Source organism: Eptesicus fuscus, chromosome 23, assembly GCF_027574615.1.
Source record: "Eptesicus fuscus isolate TK198812 chromosome 23, DD_ASM_mEF_20220401, whole genome shotgun sequence".
NCBI classification, from domain to species: Eukaryota; Metazoa; Chordata; class Mammalia; order Chiroptera; family Vespertilionidae; genus Eptesicus; species Eptesicus fuscus.
This window is the reverse complement of record NC_072495.1, coordinates 12,235,794-12,258,444: the sequence shown is the minus strand read 5'-3', so window position 1 is coordinate 12,258,444 and position 22,651 is coordinate 12,235,794. Positions and strand designations below refer to the sequence as shown.

The 22,651-nt window shown below is 42.5% G+C and overlaps 1 protein-coding gene and 1 pseudogene across 3 annotated transcripts in view; one reads left to right on the top strand and one right to left on the bottom strand.

Annotated features, from left to right (window-relative positions):
• Positions 1 to 22,651, bottom strand: part of MAPK1 (mitogen-activated protein kinase 1) — an 86,616-nt gene that overhangs the window by 27,202 nt on the left and 36,763 nt on the right. For all 3 annotated transcript variants that reach the window (XM_054712691.1, XM_008142643.3, XM_028147068.2), the window contains exons 3-6: positions 19,232 to 19,421; positions 12,631 to 12,747; positions 10,479 to 10,593; positions 10,054 to 10,185 (exon numbers count right to left, since the gene is read on the bottom strand). In XM_054712691.1, coding sequence (XP_054568666.1) covers positions 10,054 to 10,185; positions 10,479 to 10,593; positions 12,631 to 12,747; positions 19,232 to 19,421 — 554 coding nt within the window. The remainder of the gene's footprint in view (positions 1 to 10,053; positions 10,186 to 10,478; positions 10,594 to 12,630; positions 12,748 to 19,231; positions 19,422 to 22,651) is intronic.
• On the top strand, positions 21,613 to 22,467 carry LOC103287000 (dehydrodolichyl diphosphate synthase complex subunit NUS1-like; annotated as a pseudogene).

Below are 22,651 nucleotides of genomic sequence, written 5' to 3'. Positions count from 1 at the left end.
AAACATTCGGCATTTAGTTTGTTTCTACTGTCTAACAGGTGTCTTAAATTCAACATGGCACAAACTAGATTCTTACATGCTAACTGCCGAACTGTTGCTCCTAATTTCAAAATTTCTTAATTATGATCCTGTAAATTTGTTATTTTTATAGATTGTGTTCTTTTCCTTTGCTCATTTATTTATCCACTGATTTCTCTGCATTTTATACACTGATAATATTAATGATGAGTCTAACATTAAAAACTAATAATTTACTTAACCTTCCTGAATTACCCCATGAGGGGGGAAATGCCATTTCCCCTAATTTGAGATGAAGAAATTGTGAAAGAGAGAGGTTTAATAACTTGCCCAAAGTGAAAGACTTGAGGTGGTGGAGTTTGTTTGAACTCAGGAGCCTGACTCCAGAGCACACAGCTTAACCACTATGCTGTGCTGCCTTCAAAATGACAGGACAGGGCTCCTTTAAGGCTTATTCAGTTTACAACATTTTATACCTGTTGTCCACACCTGTTCCATCTAATCTACTTTAAGTTTTAAAACTTTTATGTGATCAAATCTACTATCTTTCCTTTATGTTTTTTTTTTTTTTTTTTTTTTTTTAGGAAGATAGTCATTCTCCATGCAGAGACGAGAAAAAAATATTGAATACTCTAAATACTTGTCAGTTTCTAATGGTATGATTTTTAGAAAAAAGTATTTAATCATTATTTTTTTGGATTTATTTTGATGTGTAATAATTTAAACTGATTTTCTTCCAAGTAGCTATTCAACTAGCCCAGCACCATCTGTTGAATATTATTTCTTCCCCCTCAGATTTGAGAGAACCTGAAGCTCGATCCCTTTGAAGAAAAATCTGTAATACTGCTGGTTCAAGGGATTCAACAACCAGAAATTTCTAACAAACATGTGAAAAAATATTCATTCTCACTCTTAATTAAAGAAAAAACAAATTAAAATGCCACTTCTCCCCATTTGGTTGGCAGACCCAAAAGTTCAATACCCAGCCAGAATTGCTGGAACAAAAGACATGTGACAGAATTGCCAAATTGTCCTCCAGAGAGAATCAACCAAATTACACCCCACCAGCTGTCTCTGAGAACATCGTTTCCCCACAGCCTTGACCACACAGTAGGCTATCAAACTTATTGATGCTTATTACTGTGATGTGAGGAAAAATGGAATTAATGACTTTTCTTTCTTTTCTTTTTGCCAGACTAGATTTTTTAAAATCCAAGTAAATGTTCTTTATAATATAAGAACACAAACACTGAAAGTAAAATCATGAGAATGAAATATGCCAAGCAAGTACTAACTAAAAGAAAGATGGTGTGTCCATACTAATTCAAACTAAATAAATTGTGAAGCAAAGCATTAACTAGACAGAAAAAGGGTTAATTACTACACAGTGATAGTTTCAAATCACAGGAAAGACACAAGACTTCTAAATACCATCTAGGGCAACCACTGAAAGAATAAACATATAAGACAATTTTCAAACGAGTAAAAGGAAAAATGAAAGAATAAATGTATAAAAAAAGTACTTCCATCTAATGATGGATATGTCATTATATATTTGACCAAACCCATGGAATGTACAACACTGAGAGTGAAACATAATGTAAACTATGGACTTTGCATGCTTAAGATGTGTCAATGTAGGTTCATCAATTGTAATAAATGTACTGCCCTGGTAGGGGATGTGGATAATGGGGGAGGCTAGGCATGTGTGTGTGTGTGTGGGGGGGGGGGGGGGGGGGGGAGGGGCAAAGGGAGAGGTATGTGAAAAACCTCTCTCCCTCAATTTTGCTGTGAACTTTAAACAGCTCTAAAAAAAGATAAAGGTTTAATCTAAATAAATAATAAACCAGAGATAAAAGACAAAAAAATAGGAAATATACCTAAATAATGTGTATAAAACAAAAACCACAAGAATAAAATAGCAGGGGAAAAATAGCACTAAAATCAATCCAAAAGATGGCAAGAAAGGAGAAATGAATGAGAAATAGGAAAATAGAAAGTACAAAATACAATTTATTTAGAAATAAATCTAAATACATTAGCAATCACAGTAAATACGAAGCCTGAAGGAACTGCTAGAAGAACCGATAAATCCATCCTCAGGTAGGCGATTTTGACATACTTCTCTAAGTTATTGATATATCCAGCAGACAAAATTATTAGAGAGCCTTGAAAAACACAATTAAAAGATTGATCTAGCCCTAGCTGGTTTGGCTCAGTGGATAGAGCGTTGGCTCTTGTATGGAAGGGTCCCAAGTTCCATTCTGGTCAAGGGCACCTTGGTTTGTAGGTTCCCCGGTCCTGGTTGGGGTACCTGCAAGAGGCAACCAATTGATGTATCTTTCACACTGATGATTGTCTGTCTCTCATTCTCCCTTCCATTCTCTAAAACAATGAAAAAATATCCTCGAGTAAGGATTAACAACAAAAAAAATAAAGAAAAACATTGAGCTAATGAACACACACAGAATATTGCATCCCCTGAATGGGGAATATACTCTTTTCAGACACCCATGGAATATTTACAAAAAATTGATTAGTTGCTAGGCTGTAAAGCAAGTCTCAAGAAATAGTAGTTTTGTATGATCAATTTTCCTGACAATTATGCAAGTTGGAAATTAGTAACAAAAATGGAACCAGTAAAAAAGCACATGTTTGGAAAATGAAAACACATTTCTAAACAATTCATGGATCAAATAAAAATAATGAAAATGAAAATTTAGAAATGATGGATAACAAATGAGAATATTAAAACACACACACACACACACACACACACACATACACACACAGTAGAAGGAAAAGAATGATTTCCAGGGTGACCCTGTACTAGAGAATTGACATCTGATGAATATTTTAAAGTCACCTATTTCCTCTCCTAGAGTAGGTCTTGGGAGTCCCCTCTTCAACACCAATGCACTGGGAAGATAGGGGAGGGTGGGGGAAAGGAGGAGAGATCAACCAAAGGACTTGCATGCATAATATAAGCCTAACCAATGGACACGAACACCAAAGGGGTGAGGGCATGAGTGGGGAGGGTTTGGGGGGTTAATGGAGGAATGAGGACACATATGTAATACCTTAATCAATAAAGAAATTAAAAAACAAAACAAAACAAAAAAAACAACATCAATGCACTAAGGGTTGTATGGCCCATGCAGGTTGCAGAGTGGACATCAGAAGTATTAACCCTGCAGTGGGTGGATTTAAGGGCTTAAAAAGGAAGGTGCCTGGTGCACTCACAGGTCTTTCTGTCCCTGGCAGGTGAAGCAGTTATAGGTGTGACAGCTGCATGAGCTGGCTGATCCTCTGGCCTGGGAGTATATAATGTACCCTCTGCAAATTAGGCCAAAGCAAGAAAAGAAGAGCATTTCTTGAGTCTCTTTACTTTCTGCTTTTTTCTTTTCTTTAAACTCCGTCTCAAGACAGGCAGAGAATAAGGAGAAAGGCACCAATCAAAGTGGGTGAGTGTGCATGAAGCAGAGCGCCTATTTGGGGGCCCAAGGTCAATGATGACCCATTTGAACTCTGTGGAGACCATTTGTCAGGGGAAGGGAAACAAAAAGAACATGGAACCTCAGATTCCCAGACAAAGAGCTCTGCAGTTTCTATGGACCAGAGAGAAGAGAATTGTTCTCGCAGAGGCTGACCCAGCAGGAACCAAGGGTATCCGTCCCCTCCATCTGCAGGGGAGTAGTATCCCCTCTTGCGCTCATTCCAATAACAAGTCTCTGCAGAATTCATTCAAGTATTTTAAAACCAGTGGAGAAAAATTAGTCCCTGTGTTTAGACTAACCATGCACGCAAACCAAGAAATAAATATAAAGGAAGCGGAAGTAGAGAACAAAACAACAAAATTAACCTTTGAGTGCATGTCTAATAAACTTGACATTTTAAACAGGCACAATTTCCATGTGCTGGTGATAATGATAATAATTGAATGCATAAGAGATAAAAGTCTATTAAAAATAGTAACTAAATCTGTTGAGAGCTTTAAAATTCAGATTTTTGTTTTAAATTCAAGGTTTGTGGCCCCTCCTCACTTAGCTCACTGCAGCCCTGCATCTGGTGAGGCTATGGAGGGGCCCAGCTGGGAAGCCTACCAAACCCCCGCTGGGGCCTGGGCCACAGGTATCAGGCTCCCTAGAGGCAGGCCCTTTTGGTTTTAGGGAGCTCTTCCGTAAGAGAGCCCCCCTGTTTGTGAGGCCCAGAAGCAGTCACATAGAGCTCCCTTTTCCAGTCCAGGGCAGGAAGGAAATATAAAGTCCTTTTTTTGGTTAGAGGTTTAATTCACATAACATAAAATTTGCCATCTTAAAGCATACATCTCATTGGCATTCAGTGCATTCACAATGTTATGCAATTACCTGATATATCAAGTTCCAAACTGTGTCTTGTTTTTTTTTTTTTAATTATTTTATTATTTATCTATTTGTTTTTCAACACTTTTTTTAATCCTCACCCGAGGGCATTTTTCCATTGATTTTTAGAGAGAGTGGAAGAGAGAGGGAAAGACAGAGAGAAATACTGATGTGAGAGAAACATCAATTGGTTGCCTCCTGCACTCGCCCTGGAGCCTGCAACTGAGGTATGACCGGAATCGAACCCAGGACCTTCAGTCTGCAGTCCGACGCTCTGTCCACTGAGCCAAACTGGCTAGGGCCCAAACTGTGTTTTATTATCCCCAAAAGAACACCCTGTGCCCATTCAACAGCCACTCCCACTCTCTCCACCCCCCAGCCCCTGGCAACCACCATTCTGCATCCTATTTCTATGGATTGACCTATTCTGGATATTTCATATAAATTTATTCATGTAATATGTGATCTTTCATGTTTGGCTTCTTTCATATAACATGTTTTCAAGGTTAATCCATGCTATCACATGTATCAGTACTTCATTCTTTTTTATGCCTTAGTATTATATTGTAGGTGAATACTACATTTTGTTTATCCATTCATCCTTTGATGGGTCAAAGGTGCTTTGGGGAGGTGTCCTGGGCTCACATTCTTTAAGTGGCTAGGAGATTATGAACGTAATTTAGTGCCAGCTATATAATAACAACCATCCAACCAGAAATCCTGGTTCAGAACTCTAGCTTTTTAAAAAAAATTTATTTATTGTTGAAAGTATTACATATATCTGTCTCCTTTCCCCCCCACTGATTTCTCTCAGCCCACCCCCGCCCCCCAGCACAGAATTCTAGCTTTTCAAGTTTAGGAAAGGATTGTTGGATGGAGGGATGGACAGATGGGTGGGTAAATGGCTCAGTAGATGGAAAAGGTGAGTGGTTACATTTATTAAAGGGAAGAGCACTAAACTTAAAGATTCCAGCTTCATGTTTGCCACAGAATAGCTCTGTTGCATATAATCACTTCATCTCTGTGGGCCTTCATTTGCTCACATGAAAAGCTAATCTCTTAGACCAGATGGTTTCTTGTGATCCCAGGAGATCCCCCTCTGCAATAACCTCCTGGGATAGTGGGGAATACTGGCTGGTTGTGCTGAAGTATAGGTAGTGTTACACAGAAGCAAAAAAATAGACAAGCTGATTTCAAGACAGATTCGTCTGACCTGGGTATTCTACTATTGCTTCCCAATTTGAGTTGGGTTCATCAAAGGCTTTCTTCCTTACCTCATTGAGCCCCTTATCTTCCCATACCTAATTCCTACTACACCCCAGGCCTGCCTTATTGTGATATAATGTCCGTTAGATATTCTGCTCCAGTTGTTCCTACTAAAAGCTTTATTTCCCCAAATTTATGACTTTTTCTCTGGTAAAGCAATTGGACTCCCAAGGCCAGGCTCTGGAGCTGGGAAGCTGCGAGGCTGACTTGCTTCACAGCCCAAGTTCCACAGAGGCCAGCACAGGTGCCTGAGCTGACTGTTAGTGGAGGCCATTTCCCCACCCAATTACCACCAACTTGTGGGTTATTTTCTCCATAAACATGTGTGCAGCAAGTTGACATAGAAATTAAAGTGATTTGTTGGCATTGGGATCCTGAAAATAAAGTGTGAGCCAAGCTTAAAAAAAACAGAGATAAGGGAGGGATAGGGCTATCAAGGGACATATGAAAGACTTTTTTCATGAAAGGTGGAGGAGGAATTATGGAAAAGCATCTCCATGATGGAGATGGTGCTGAAGAGAGGGGACAAGGCCTCTAGATACTGGACTTGACCCCACCAAGGCTGGCATTCATTGTCTGGTATGGGGACAAGAAACTCTTGAGGCTCTCTGTCCACTATTTCCTCCCCACTAATGAAGATTAACAACAATTAAGTTAGGCCATGTAATCTGACCCATTAGTATGCATCTTCCTCAGATCAGAGGGCGGTTATGCTGGGCCATGAGTTGGCCTCATAGATCACCATGATAGTAACAAGCTAGGGGTGGCAACTGCTTTGACTTCAAATAATTTTCTTTTTCTTTTTGTGCCTAAGCTAGTCCTGAAGGACTGACCCTATTTCCGGAGAGCCTAGCCTAGTCCCAAAGGGCCCAGCCCAGGCTGCAGGGAGGAGTCTCGTCCTGAAGAGCCCAGCCTAGCTCCAAAGAGAAGAGCCTAGCCTAGCCTAGGCCAGAAGAGCGAACCTAGGCCCGAACAGCCAAACCCAGTCCGGAAGGGCAGAGCCTAGCCCGGAAAGGTGAAGTTTAGCCCATAAAAGCCCAGCCAAGGCCTAAGGGCCGAATCTAGTCCCAAAGGGTGGAGCCTAGTGCTCCCCACAAACCCCGAATTAATGACTTTTCAATGTTCATATCTCACATAATGAATAAAAATGAGTACCTTTCATTTCTCTATATTTATGAGACATTTCACATTTCCTTTTTGTGAACTATCATTAACTAGACTTAAAAGTGCTAATGTTTCAGCTGGAAAAGTTTTAATTTCTTGAGTTCCCTGAGAGCTTCCATTCATTTCTTTATGTCATTTTCATATAAATCTAGACTCTTAATCTGTCTTACTGCTGTTTTATGTCCAAGGCCTTAGAACCCTTGATGGCACAAATAGGCACTTAGATCTATTTATTAGATAAACAAATGTATGTATGTTATAGTAAAAAAACTAGAAACAATCTGTAGGCAGATTAAATATGGCCACAAATTATTTATAGCCCCTCCCATCAATAGGTAGATTTATTTCCTCATCCCTTGAATCTGTGGTAACCTTGTGATTTGCTCTGACCATTATACTGTACAGAAGTGTCTGCTCTTCTGAGACCTGACCTTGAGAAACCTTACAGCTTCTGCTCTGGCTCCTTTAGAATATTTCCACCATCATGAAGAGCCCACTCCGGTCTACTATAGGATGAGAGGCGAACCAAATGCAAGATGTTATAAGGCCACCTTAGACTATGCAAGTTGAGGTGAAGAGGGCAGACCCACCCACGTGTGTACGCCCAGCCAAATGGTCTTATAAACATACTAGAGGCCCGATGCACGAAGATTCGTGCAAGAATGGGCCTTCCTTTCCCTGGCTGCCAGCACCGCCTTTGCTCCAGCCAGAGCTGCCTTTCTGCCTTCACTCAGGCCTGGAGCCACCTTTCCGCCTTCCCATGCTGCCCAGAGGCCCGGAGGTGCTAGGGCGGTACGGAACGCATGCATCCTCCCCGCTGCCAGCCACTCGGTGCCTACCTACGCAAATTAACCCGTCATCTTTGTTGGGTTAATTTGCATACTCACTCCTGATTGGCTGGTGGGCATCATGAAGGTATGGTCAATTTGCATATTTCTCTTTTATTAGTGTAGATATGTGGTGGTTGTCTTAAGGCCCCAAGTTGTGGTGTGGAGTGGTTTGTTATGCAGCAATAGATACTGATGTAAATTTCAATGTCCAATATGTAACTGGCTAAAGACATGGGTCATTCCTATTTAATAAAGAGGGAATATGCTAATTGACTGTCACACCCTCACAAAGATGGCGCCTACAGCCAATAAGGAGGGACTATGCTAACTGAATGCCACACCCTCAAAGATGGTGGCGTCCAGTCCCCTCAGCCCCACCAGGGCAGCAGGCGCACGGCACAGCCGGGCCTGCCCCAGGTGCTCTGCGCACCTGCCTCCGGAGTCCCCCAGTCCCCTGAGTCCCCCAGCCCCCCAGGGCCGGCCCGAGGCACAGGCAAGCCTCAGATGGCGGCTGCCTAGCCGCCCAGGGCTGGCTGAGACTTGCGCTGCCGGCAGTGGCAGCAGCAGAGGTGTGATGGGGGCGTCGCCTCCCCCTGATCGCTGGGTCACCTCCCATCCCTGAGAGCTCCCGCACTGTGAGAGGGGGCAGGCCAGGCTGATGGAACCCCCCTGTCCAGTGCATGAATTTTCATGCACTGGGCCTCTAGTCCTATCTAATAAAAGAGCAATATGCAAATTGACCGTAACTCCACTATACCCACAAGCCACACCCACCGGCCAATCAGGAGAGAGTATGCAAATTAATCCAACCAAGATGGCTGCAGCCACGGAGAGAGCAGGAGGGTTGGGTTTCCCCGGCAATGGAGGAAGCCAATTTTTCCACCTGCCCTGGCCTGCCTTGGCCTCCGCTCAAGGCTACAAAGTTTCAATTATAGAAGATAAATAAATCCCAGATACCAGGGCTTCCTCTTGGGTCGCTGGGGGGTGTGGCAAGCCTGCAAACCACCACAGGCCCCTCGCTCAGGCCGCCCCATGTCCCAAGGGAACCCCCACCCTGATCTGGGACACCCTTCAGGGCAAACCAGCTGGCCCCCACCCATGCACCAGGCCTCTATCCTATCTAATAAAAGAATAACATGCAAATTGACCGTCACTCCAACTCACAAGATGGCTGCCCCCATGTGGTCAAAGATGACTGCCCCCATGTGGACACAAGATGGCCATCAGGGGAGGGCAGTTGGGAGGGACCAGGCCTGCAAGGGAGGGCAGTTGTGGGCGATCAGGCCAGCAGGGGAGGGCAGTTGGGAGGGACCAGGCCTGCAAGGGAGGGCAGTTGAGGGGGACCAGGCCTGCAGGGGAGGGCAGTTGAGGGGGACCAGGCCTGCAGGGGAGGGCAGTTAGGGGTGACCAGGCCTGCAGGGGACGGTAGTTATGGGCAAACAGGCTGGCAGAGGAGCAGTTAGGCATCAATCAGGCTGGCAGGGGAGTAGGGGGTGATCACGCTGGCAGGCATAAGCGGTTGGGGCAATCAGGAAGGCAGGCAGGCGAGCAGCTGGGAGCCAGCAGTCCTGGATTGTGAGAGGGATGTCCAACTGCCAGTTTAGGCCTGATCCCGGTAGGGCAGTCGGACATCCCTCGAGGGGTCCCAGATTGGAGAGGGTGCAGGCTGGGCTGAGGGACATCCTCCCCCCCCCCATGCACGAATTTCGTGCACCGGGCCTCTAGTGTAATTATAACTACAGATTTGGAAAGACATCCAAGATACATAAATAAAAAAGTTTCAGTCTTGAGATCTCAGAATTTAGACCTACAAATGCCAGTGGTCTAGCAATTTGCACAACCCTATTACTAATATAATACAGGTACTATTACTAATCCTATTTTATAAATGGGAATACTGAATCCCAGAGAGGTTAAGTAGTTGTCCAAAGTTCAGATAGCTAGTTAAGTTGCTGAGCTATGGATTGAACCCATAGGCTGCAAAGCCTGTGCTCTTAACACAAGATGCTGTACTGTTTACTCTAGCATTGACAACTTCCTATCTCCACTTTATTGTATTTATAGTCTTTCCCTGCTTCATTGTATTAATCCAAAACCTGCATTTCAACATTAATTTTCTGAATTTTAGTGGTGTCAATTATTATCTGAGCAGACCAATCTCAGAAGTTTATAACCTTAACATAAGGAAAATCAGCTAAAAAAAAAAAAAAAGCCTTACAAATATTCTTATATAAAACATGTCTATAGGAAAGAGTAAGAAAACAAACAGGAGGGAAGCCTGAGAGCAACAAATAGGCATTACCCAGTAGCCATAGGCTAACTTTACAGGCTAGTGACCTAATGATTTAACAAATAAAACAAACACAAAAACAAGAACTAAACCTAAGAAAAATAATCAACAAAACAATATTTACCTTTGGAATCAGCATTTGGGAACAGCCTGTTCCATGGCACCTTATTTTTGTGTGGGAGAGAAAGCAAATAGTTTCTAGCTTTTAGATTGATTATGCAGTTCAGGTCTTCCTGTGATGGGGATCCAAGAATACCTATTAGATAAAATAATTACCTGTTAATTATCAACACCAAAGTAAACTGACCACACACCATCAGCTGTAGGGCAGAATGGGCCTTGATAATGAATGTCTTCTCACACCACCTGCCAATGCTTACCTTTCTTATTAACACGTTTTTTTACAAGGATCCTTATCATTTTGAATCAAGGACCATTAAAAACTCATGTTTGTCATAGGTTAAAGAGCTGTTAAAATTCTTAATTTAATGAAATGACTCTGATATAAACTGATGAAATGAATAAATCTAGTCCCTAATGAGCTCTTACCCAGAATGTGGTTCAGCTGGTCAAGGTAATGCTTCCCTGGGAAGATGGGCCTGTTGGAGAGCATCTCTGCCAGAATGCAGCCTACAGACCAAATATCAATGGACTTGGTATAGCCCTGCAATAGAAAGGGAGAAAAGATAGGAAATGTTATCTGGCGTTACAAGACAAAATGAGATCTTCTAGCCTCTCCTTTGGCTCTATAATTCAAAAATAAATAAAAAAGACAGAGAAACCAATAATAATTTTGTTTTCTTAAAGGATGTTGAACCACCAAGACTACTTAATCTTATTGATCTTCAAAGTTGATTGTGTTATTATGAAATAAGAATTTCCAAAGTATACTTCATTCTTTTCAAATAATTTGAGAGAAAAAATTAGCATCCTTAGAAATTGAAGCTAGAAGTAAGAAAAAGCAATCACACCTATTAGTTTAGAACATTTGTAGACTATTAACTCATTTTGGAAACCTGGAAACTAACTCAAAAGAAGGGGCACTATTATACTTCCAGAATATTTTTATCCATTTTGCAAATCATTTTTTAAAAAGTCAAGCTTTTTAAGCCCGGCCAGTGTGGCTCAGTGGTTGAGCATTGCCATGAACCAGGAGGTCAACGGTTCGATTACCAGTCAGGGCAAATGCCCAGGTTGTGGGCTCAATCCCCCAATAGGAGGCATGCAGGAGACAGCCGATCAGTGATTCTCTCATCATTGATGTTTCTATCCCTCTCTCCCTCTCCTTTCCGCTCTCTGAAATCAATAAAAAAATCCCAAAACCCCACAACCCCCGCTACCCCGTGAATCTCAATCTCCACAGAAGCTCTCAATGCTTGCCACCTGTTTCATAAGCCTAACAAAGGTATCATACTTCCCTTTTTCTTGCTTTTATGTATTTATTCAATTATTTTTTTCTGACCAAGATTCAGACTTATAAGAAGAGTTTGCCTGCGAACTGGATGCATTTTCACAGCCACTTGGAGATCAGAGGAACACATGTCATTTGGAAACAGGATTATCATATAATTTTAAAGAATCCATAGCAGTTCTTATTCTTTCCACACCTATGTTTTCTCCAAATTATATAATAATTTTGCTGAGGAGTCATTCTTTTTTTTTTTTTTTTTTATAAATATATTTTTTATTGATTTCAGAGAGTAAGGGGGAGAGATAGAAACATCAATGACAAGAGAGAATCATTGACTGGCTGCCTCCTGCACGCCCCCTACGGGGGATCCAGCCCACAACCCAGGCATGTGCCCCTGACAGGAATCAAACCCAGGACCCTTCAGTCCGCAAGCTGACCCTCCATCCACTGAGCCAAACCAGCCAGGGCGAGTCATTCTTTTTTTTTTTTTTTTAATTATTGTTTTTTTACAGAGAGGAAGAGAGAGGGACAGAGAGTTAGAAACATTGATCAGCTGCCTCCTGCACACCCCCCACTGGGGATGTGCCCACAACCAAGGCACATGCCCTTGACCAGAATCGAACCTGGGACCTTTCAGGCCGACGCTCTATCCACTGAGCCAAACCGGTCTCGGCGAGAGTCATTCTTTTTTATCAGCTAAATCTGATAACCTCTAACACCAACCCAGCCTACATCCAGCAGTGGCAGCAGCAGGTGTAAAAGCTGTCACAGCCCTAGCCGGTTTGGCTCAGTGGATAGAGCATCGGCCTGTGGATTGAAGGGTCCTGGGTTCGATTCCAGTCAAGGGCACATACCTTGATTGCAGGCTCCTCCCCGGCCTGGGCCCTGGTTGGGGCTCATGCAGGAGGCAACCAATCAATTTGTTTCTCTCACATCAATGTTTCTGTCTTTCTCTCTCTCTTCCACTCTCCCTAAAAGTCAATGGAAAAATATCCTCAGGTGAGGATTAACAACAACAACAAAAAAAAAGCTGCCACAGGTGGAACATCAGTAGAGCTGGGCAAGGACAAAGACCATTTATTGTAACAGTGACCAGAGAGGCACACTCTCCAACTCTGTAACATGTCAGCACTACTCCAGCTGAGGCCAAAATCCAGGGCCCAGAGTTCAATGCTGAACAGATTATGATAGCACCTTGGTTCTGCCCAAAGAGGCCAAGACTGAACCCAAGTGGAAACAGGTATACTGAGAGGGAGGCTTATTTTCTTTATATGCAAACTTGCTCCTTACCTTGGAATTCAACATAATCTCTGGAGCCCTGTACCAACGTGTGGCTACATACTCTGTCAAGAACCCTGTGTGATCATGGTCTGGATCTGCAACGCGGGCCAAGCCAAAATCACAGATCTAAGAGAGAGAGAAAAAAAAAATGGACACCTTAGAGATTCTAACCAATTTAATATTAAAATATCATAAAATAAAAAAGACAATAGCAATAATGTCAGTAATAAGTAGTTACTACGTGGCAGGTACTTTGCTGGGAATTCTACATACTCATTCTTATTTCATTCTCACAAGTATCTAGTTGATTGATATATGGCCATAAGTGTTTAAGGGGGATCATAAGTTTTAACTTTGGCTTGACTTCTTTTGAGACTTTCATGTACCTGCTGCACCCTATTAGTTTCTTTTAGAGCCTTTTCTACCAATACCTGTGAAACAAATTGCAGGAAGCCACCTCAGTACTTGTACCCACGAGGTTCACTAGCAACATGATCCCATTTGGCATGATTTCCAACTTAGAGAAGCAATGAATGATTGATTTCTTCTTACATATGAAGGAGTCCTCTATGCTATTCAGAGCCCTCACCTACCATGCTGGACTACCACCGACCCATTTCAATTATGTGTGGCTCGAACTTCTTAATACATCTGTGACCCATCGTTTCTCTTTTTTAGAGCTAACACTTTATCTTCTAACTCAGCCTGCTTTCTGTAGTGTAAATGGATACCTGAAGCCACATTCTGAATTGTGCAGAGGAGAAATACTGCATCTTGTCAGCAGCAAAAAACTAGCATAAGTCTGAGATCATGACCACAGATACTACGCTAGCATCACACAGACTGGATGGATCTAGACTTGATACACAGCTTTCTGTGGGTCTGTTGAATCACAAAACAAATCCCAGATAGGTTTTCTTAAAACCAGAAAAGAAATTCACAGACCAATGAGGTTATAAGTGTCACCACACTCCTCTGGACTTAGCAAAAGCTAGTCTCCCTGCATGCAATCTAATTCATCCTCTAAATCTTACCTAAGTGTCATTTCCAAAATGTAAGTCACCTCTGGCTCAAAAACCTTTTAACTTTGCCTACTGAATGAAGCCCATATTCTTTAAGCATGACTTTCAAGGCCATTCACTGTCTTTATCTCATCTCTCCCACAGCCATCTTTGTCTCAGACCTGCTTCTATTTACTCCAGACCATACTGACCATACGATGCCCTTTCAACTGTGTGCCCTACCTATGCCATTCCTACCCTAAATACCCAGCTTGAAAGTTACTCTTCTGAGAAGTTTCCCAGGAGTCAGCACCACTTCCAAGAATTGCTCACTTTTCTGAACTCTTCTAATATTTTGTTAGACGTTTATTTAAGTACACAACCATAATCCATGATAGTTGTGCATATCCCTGTCTCCCAAAAAAGAATGTAAGTTGCTAGAAAAAGGCAATACTTGACTTACTTTTTATTCCCAAGTGTCTTATACATAGTGAGCTCTCAACATTTGATGAACAAATGCCTTACTTTAAATGTTTTAACAAGTGTAACAACTGGGGTGAATTAATTGGCAGACATTCTATTTCAGCAGGTCCTTGAATAACATCATTTTGTTATAATGTTGATAAGAAATTTAACTCTTGCTTATATCAATTAGACTATGGTAAAACTGGTTTCATTACATGTCATTTTGCATAAATTTGAAGAAACCATCAATGACATTAAGTGAGGGTTTACTGTATTTTCACAATAATGGAATTATTAACAAGCTCTTAAAAATAAAAATCAGGGTAAAAGTTACCAGGCTAAAATATTAAATTAATAATCTTGTTAATAAAATGACAGTGTTCAAAGTGGCAATATTAAGGAAGAAAGAAAAATTAAAAATTGGAATTAGCATTCCTTCACTAGGAAAGACAACTGAACATATCACTATGCTGTAATACATGTTTCTTTAAACTTAAAAACAAGGGTACAGTTGCTCCTCCTCATCCTTTCCTTCCAGGAAATCCAGTCCAAAAGCTACTAGGTGGGATCAGGTGACCTAATTATCTCTGTGGGGTGGGGAGAACTACAGCAGCCCAGTGGGATAGGTAGCATCCAGGTGGAGTTAAGAGTGGGCTCCGGATTGAGACATGGTCTAGGTGTGAGATGAAGAGGGAATCCATGTGGGTAGGTAGTGGCAGCCCACCCAGGGGATTAGTCTGAGGAGGGTGAACAATGGATCCATGGATTATAGTGCACAAATCAACATTAGAGGTTGCAAAACGTAATTTTTTAAATTTTATTATTCCTTCTGCATTTATTGACTGGCATTCTCTTTAAAAATACACATATTTATTAATTTCAGAAAGAAAGGGAGGAGGAGAGACAGAAACATCAATGATGAGAGAATATTTGATGATCAGCTGCCTCCTGCACGCCCCCTACTAGGGATGGAGCTTACAACCTGGGTATATGCCCTGACCAGGAATCACATGAGTGACCTCCTGGTTCCTGGGTCGACTCTCAACTGCTGACCAACATCCGGCTGGGCCAATTTTAGAACATTTTTATAACTGCAAAAAGAAAGCTTGAATCCATTAGCAGTCTCTTCCCTATCCCACTGGCCCTAGGCAACCATCTAACCTTTCTAGATTTTTCTGTTCTAGACATTTCATATAAATGGAACTATACAATATGTGGCCTTTTATGATTGGCTTCTTTCACTTAAAAAATAATGTTCATCCATGTTGTAGCATGTATCTGTGCTTCACTCCCTTGTATTCAATGTATGAATCTACCTCATTTTATCCAGCATTTGGACATTCTAACTGTTTCTATATTTAGGCTATTTTGCTATGAATCTTTGTGTACTTTTTGTGTGGTCATGTTTCATTTCACTTAGGCATAAACATAGGAGTGAAATCCTCAAACACTTACTGACTTTTTAATTACAGCTATCCTACTTAGATATAGGATATATGATGTGCTATTTTATTGTGGTTTTGATTTGCATTTCCCTACTGACTAACATATTTATTGGACATTTGTATATTTTCTTTAGAGAGATATCTATTCAGATACTTTGCCCATTTTTAAACTTGGTTATTTATCTTTTTGTGTTTTTTTTTTTTTGTTATCTTTTAATTTTTGAGTTGTAAGGGTTTATCATGTAGTCCAGGTATGTCTTATTGAAATACATGATTTACAAACATTTTTTTCTCATTTTGTGGGTTGTCTTTTTACTTTTTTGACAGTTTACTTTGTAGCACAAGTTCCTAAACTTTTTAAAAAATTATTATTATGGCTTTTTTAATTTTAGAAAGAGGGGAAGAGAGAAACATCGATCGATTGCCTCTTGTACGCATCCCAACTGGGAACTAAACCCACAATGGGAGCATGTGCCCTAGCTGGGAATGAAACCGGCGCCCTTACTGTGCATGGGACAATGCTTAGTCCACTGAGCCACACCAGCCAGGCACAAGTTCCTAATCTTGATGAAATCCATTTTTTTCTTTTGTTGCTTGTGCTTTTGGTGCCAATGTCTAAGAGGCTCTGCCTAATGCAAAATTGCAAAGATTTACTTCTAATTTTTCTAAATGTATTCTAGTTGTAGCTCTTAAATTTAGGTCTTTGATCCATTTTGAGTTAATTTTTGCACATGATGTGAGGCGGGGCCCAATCTCATTCTTTTGCGTATGGCTATCCAATTGCTCAAGGACCATTTGTTGAATTATTCTTTCCCCAATGAATGATCTTAGCATTCTCGTCAAAAATCAGTTGATCATAAGCCTATGGGTTTATTTATTGACTCTCAATTCTATTCCACTGATGTGTATGATTACTCTTATGCCAACATCACACTTTTTTTTTTATTACTCTATCTTTTTAGTAAGGCTTGAAATCAGTAAGTGTCTTTCAACTTTATTCTTTTGTAAGGTTGTTTTCGTTATTCTGGATCTCTTGAATTTCCACATGCATTTCAGGAACAACCTGTTCTTTTCTGCACAAAAGCCAGCTGGGGCTTTGATAGGGACTGCATTAAATCTATAGGTCAATTTGGGGAATATTAATATCTTAAAAATAGTAAGTCTTCCAATCTATGAACATGGTATATCTTTCCATTTATCTTCTTTTTTATTTTTTTGCAGGTAGGAAACACCTTTATTATTAGCCTTAATTCATTCATCATGTAGTGTACAACATGGATCCCATGTCCAGAGGAGCTGTATCAATCTTTCCTGGCTATGGCTTGCCCCTCCAGTCCAGATGCCAGGCTTCTGTCCATCATACCAGGGAAGCAAACCCTCCCTTCCCAGGAGTTCCTGGAGTGCTGAGGGTCAAGACTGTCCCAGGATTGTGTAAGACTGTCCTAGGATTAGAACTTCAGTCTCTCCATCTTGGCTAGGGTTCTGGGGAAGACAAGGCAGGAGCCTGGATGATCAGTCATTGTTTTCATGATCATTTAAAAAACAAAAAAGACAACCATTTCACAGTTAAAAAAAAAAAAAAATGGGAGTCTCAGAAGAGAAGCTTGGGTCCTTGGTCTGGGGAATCCCCTTGAGGCCCAAGCAGCTGTGTTTCCTTGAATTCTGCAGAGCAGGCCATGGTGCCCCAATGTCCTGTCCAGTCACTGGCTGGTGCTATAGGGTCAACTGAAGGTACATCCTTTCGAACAGCAGCATGTTTCGGATCAGAGTCTTACCCACCAGATGTATGAAGAACAGAGGGAGATGAGGGAGACGGTGACAGTGCGCAAGGTGGGAAGCCAGAGCAACAGGTGCCGAGAGCACTGGGGCTGGGACAGGTACTGGGCCTGCATGTACTTGGTGAGGACCACCTGAGCCTTCTGAAGGTTTTCCATGTGCACTGGGTCTGAGAGGCCCACAGCACTGGGTGTGAACAGCGTGATGGCCTTGAGGCAGAGGTACTTGGCTGAATCGACCTGCAGGCAGTCCAGCTTGTCTGCCTTTTCTGGAAGGTGCACATCCAGTCCACGAAGGCTACAGGGCCATGGGCATGGCATGCAGACCAGCCATGGCCACTGTGTGCAAGGGCAGCACAGCCTGTGATGCATTCACTGTAGCTCAGGTGCAGCAGCGCCACCTGGTGGGCCACCAGGTCAGGGAAGAAGGGCCTATGGCGCAGCCAACTCCATCTTGCTGAATAGCAACTCCATTGCCTGCTCACACACTTGTTCAGGCCCAGTACCACATCCACCCCTGCTGCTGCCAGCACAGAGACCAGAGCCCAGGAGTCTTCCTGAAGGTATCTAGGTCTTCTTCTTTTAAAAAAATTTTTTTATTGATTTCAGAGAGGAAGGGAGAGGGAGAAATAGAAATATCAACAATGACAGAGAACCACCAAAGGCTGCCTACTGCACAGGATTGAGTCTGCAACCTTGGCATGTGTCCTGACCGGGAATCGAACTGTGACCTCCTGGTTCATAGGTCGACACTCAACCACTGAGCCATGCCAACCAGGCTCTAGGTTTTCTTGAATGCACATTAATTTTTGTCAGACTGAATCCACATTCCTTCTTCTTATCTAAAACATCTGTAGATTTCCCTACTTATTTAGCTTTGCTACCTATCAAAATAGAAATATATATATATAGATATGCTACCATATTCAAGAGAATTCTAAGGACTGTAAAGGATCTAGAGTTTTCCTGCTTACTGGAAATGCCTTATTTGGGCATTTCCAGGTCATTGAGGTTTCCTGAGTATTCTTCTTATAAAATTAAAGAAAACAGTCAACAATGAAACAGATGATTATGTTAACTTACACATAATGCACATGATCCTAGTTTTATATCCTCCTATATAATAAAAGTCTAATATGCAAATTGACCAAATGGAGGAATGGGAATAACTGGTCGCTATGACACACACTGACCACTAGGGGGCAGAAGCTCAATGCAGGAGCTGCCCCCTGGTGGTCAGTGCACTCCCACAGGGGTAGCGCCACTCAGCCAGAAGCCGGGCTCATGGCTGGTGAGCACAGCGGGGGTAGCCTCTCCCGCCTCCACAGCCCGCTCCCAGGCCTAAGCCGGCAGTCGGACATCTCCCAAGGGCTCCTGGACTGCAAGAGGGCACAGGCTGGGCTGAGGGACCCCCCCCACCCCGAGTGCACGAATTTCATGCACTGGGCCTCTAGTATAAGTATAAAAGTACACATTATGGCCCGGCCCTTGTGGCTCAGTGGTTCGTCAACCTAGGAACCAAGGGATCACAGTTTGATTCCCTGTCAGGGCACATGCCCAGGTTGCGAGCTTGATCCCCAGTAGGGGGCATGCAGGAGGCAGCCAATAGATGATGTTTCTATCTATCTCTCTCCCTAAAAACCAAGAAACATATTTTTTTTCAAGTACACATTATGTAAGAGCATAGAAAAAACTTTGGAAGAAAATACACCAATCTGGTAGAGTGGTTACCTCTGGAGAGGAAGGAACAATGGGATGGAAAAGAAGAGAACTAGCACTCTTGAATTTTTTTTTTTTTTTTTTTGCCATAAAAATGTTTTCACATATTTCTGGTATAATTTTAAATGAGTAACAATAAATAAAAACATGCCCAGTAGAAGTTTTTTCAATATGTATCATCCTAAAAGTAAAGAACCTGCCTGACCTTGAGATCACAGGTGGTGTTGAGCAGCAGGTTGGAAGGTTTGAGGTCACGGTGCAGTACGTTAGCTGAATGGATATATTTTAACCCTCTGAGGATCTGGTAAAGAAAATAGCAGATATGGTCGTTGCTGAGGTGTTGTGTCTTCAAGAGCTTGTAGAGATCTGTTTCCATGAGGTCCTGTACTATATATCTGTTTGGACAGGTTAAGGTAACACACCAAACAGCTGGTCACACTTAGCAAAGCACTGAAAACAAATGAACCCTTTCCCCAAGCAGTTCATTATTACATCATGAGGACCATGAGGGAAATGAGAAACTGATGAAAACTTAGTATTCCTTTATGGAAGGAATCTGAAGTAGTTAACTCTTTTTTAGATCCTGTGAGACAAACGGCATTATATTTGCTTGATAATGACCTACTATTTGCTTACATTAAGACCTGAAAAGGCTGTTATGGAAATATTTGCCAATCTTGAAATCCTAACCTCCTTGGTCTCTGAGTTATCCAACATCAAAAAGCACCTCCAACACTTGTTGGAAAGAGCTGAGTGAAGGTGGTGACCAGCAAGCATCATACACTCCTTTCTTTGGCCCAGCAACAACTTATAGTGTAAGTTACCTTCCTTCTTGTTCCCTTCTCCTCAAAAATCAACCATAAAACTTTTGGAAATACAGGCCTAAAACACACTGCTATTAAATTCAACCCTCAGTCTAGCTACTTGACTTTTTAATTAATGTTAAGATCCTAAATAAATAAGACTATGAGAAAGTCATACCAAGAAGGAGCTTGTGCTAGTTTTGCTTCTCTTGCTTTCTTGTCATGTATCTAGCATCTATAACCTTAGCTATGGTTAAATTCTTTACGGAAATTAAGTTATACAAGCCTTTAGCTTTTTTGTTGTTGTTTGTTAATCCTCACCTGAGGATATTTTTTCCATTGCTTTTTAGAGAGTAGAAAGGAGGGGTGGATGGGGAGGGAGAGAAAGAGAGAGAGAAAAACAGAGAAAACATCGATGTGAGAGAGACATCGGTTGGTTACCTCTTACACATGCCCCAACTGGGGCAGGGGATCAAACCGAGATCCTTTATTGCACAGGCTGACACCCTAACCAGTGACAAACACTGACTAAGGCAAGCCTTTTGCTTTTAACTTCACCATAATATAATTTCATTAGTAATTATTTTGCCACTTATTTTATTTATTTGTTGTTAATCCTCTCACGAGGCTATTTTTCCATTGATTTTTAGGGAGAGTCTAAGAGAAAGGGAAAGACAGAGAGAAACACATCGACTGGTTGCCTCCTGCATGAGCCCTGACCATGGTCTAGGCTGGAAGTATGTGCCCTTAACCGAAATGAACCCAGGACCCTTTGGTCCGCAGGCTGACGCTCTATCCACTGAGCCAAACTGGCTAGGGCTATTTTGCCTTTCCTTTATTCATTTCTATGTTCACATTAATGTATGTCTCCTACAGATTCATGTTAGATGAGACACGACATGGGATTCAAATGAAACCTACTTGCAAACTTGTCATCAGAGAGAGATTTGATTTTTATGGCAAAAGGTAAAATAGGATAACAGTTGGTAGGAGCAGAAGGTATTTCACTTAAAATATCACTACAACTTAGTAACAGAGCTATTTAAAAATGGAAAGGGCTGCCTAGAGATAGTGAGCTACCTCTCCCTGGAGGGGCAGAATGCAAATTAGGCAAGCTGGTAGGAATCCTGCACTAGCTGAAACTGTAACTTTTCTGGCAGATCCTCTTCACTATATTTAATGCCTTTATCTTCCAAATGTAGTCTGCCCAGGTAGCATCCTCTGGACCTCTTTAGTCCAGATTTCTAAATGTTGGTCCTAGTTAATTACATAATTTCAGAGGAGAGTCATCTTAAAGATCGTGAGGGGCTAGTACATTAATTTTAATGATGAGAAAATGGAGACCTAAAGGTAAAATGCCTTTGTCTAAGATTAGAACTATCTGGATTTGACCAGGTGATATCCAGAGTACCCTCTCTTTTTTTGTCTACAACTCTTTCTTTTCCGTTTCATCGTCTTAACAAACTGTATCTTTAATGAAGAAAGCATGATTGGAAATGGTTATTATCCAAGATTTTCCATAACTACACTTAAAGGAAATCTTTACTGAAAGTGACAAGAGAAAACAGTGAATTTGTCAAGACACTAAAAATGGGCCAGGGCCGGAGGAAGATTGGTGGCGGGGGCGAGGTGAGGCGCTGGCAGTAGAAAGGGATTCGGGCGCGGGGGGCCGGGGGACCGCGGGGCGATGGCTCGCGCCGCCCGCAGGGGTAGATAAGGAGCCGTGGCACCGTGGGTGTGGGAGGGAGGGAGGGAGGGGCGGACCGCCGGGCGCCAGGAGAGTATGACCAGGCTGTACGAGCTGGTGTGGCGGGTGCCGCATGCTCACCTACTGGCTAAGCGTTCGGTTCGGCACCTGGAACTGGATCTGGCGGCGCTGCTGCCGCGCCGCCTCCGCCACGGTCCTAGCGCCACTTGGTTTCACGCTCCGCAAGCCCCCGGCCGCAGGCAGAAATCGCCGGCCCACCGGCACCCGCGCGGGAGGCCGGGCCCGGGCGCCCCCCACCCGCGGCTGCGCTGGCGCGCGGACGGCCGGTCCCTGGAGAAGCTGCCGGTGCACATGGGTCTGGTGATCACCGAGGAGGAGCCGGAGACCAGCTTCTCGGACATCGCGAGCCTCGTGGGGTGGTGTATGGCCGTGGGCATCTCCTACATTAGCGTCTACGACCACCAAGGTATTTTCAAAAGAAATAATTCCAGATTGATGGATGAAATTTTAAAACAACAGCAGGAACTTCTGGGCTTAGATTGTTCCAAATACTCAACAGAGTTTGCGAATAGTAATGACAAAGATGATCAAGTTTTAAATTGCCAAGTGGCAGTGAAGGTCCTGTCCCCAGAAGATGGAAAAGCAGATATTGTACGTGCTGCTCAGGAATTTTGCCAGTTAGTAGCCCAGCAGCAAAGTAAATCCACAGATTTGGATGTGCATATGTTAGACAGTTTACTTAGTTCAAATGGTTTTCCTGATCCTGATGTAGTACTAAGTTTGGGCCTGGAGAGCACTTCAGGCTGCCTTCCCTGGCACATCAGGTTGACTGAGAGTATCTCCTTGCCTTCCCACCTAAACATCAGCTATGAGGACTTTTTCTCTGCCCTTCGTCAGCCTGCAGTGTGTGAACAGCGTCTGGGAAAGTAGTGACCCCTGGCTGCATCATTTGATTTCAGGCTTTTGGAGAAAAGGACCTAAGTGATTCTGATGTTTACAGAGCAACTATGAAACCCTGTACACACCTAGTTCATAACCCTCATAATTGATCAACAAACACAAAAAAGTGTCTTACTTGAGAGTAAGTGTGAGTGAGTGAGTGTGTGTGTGTGTG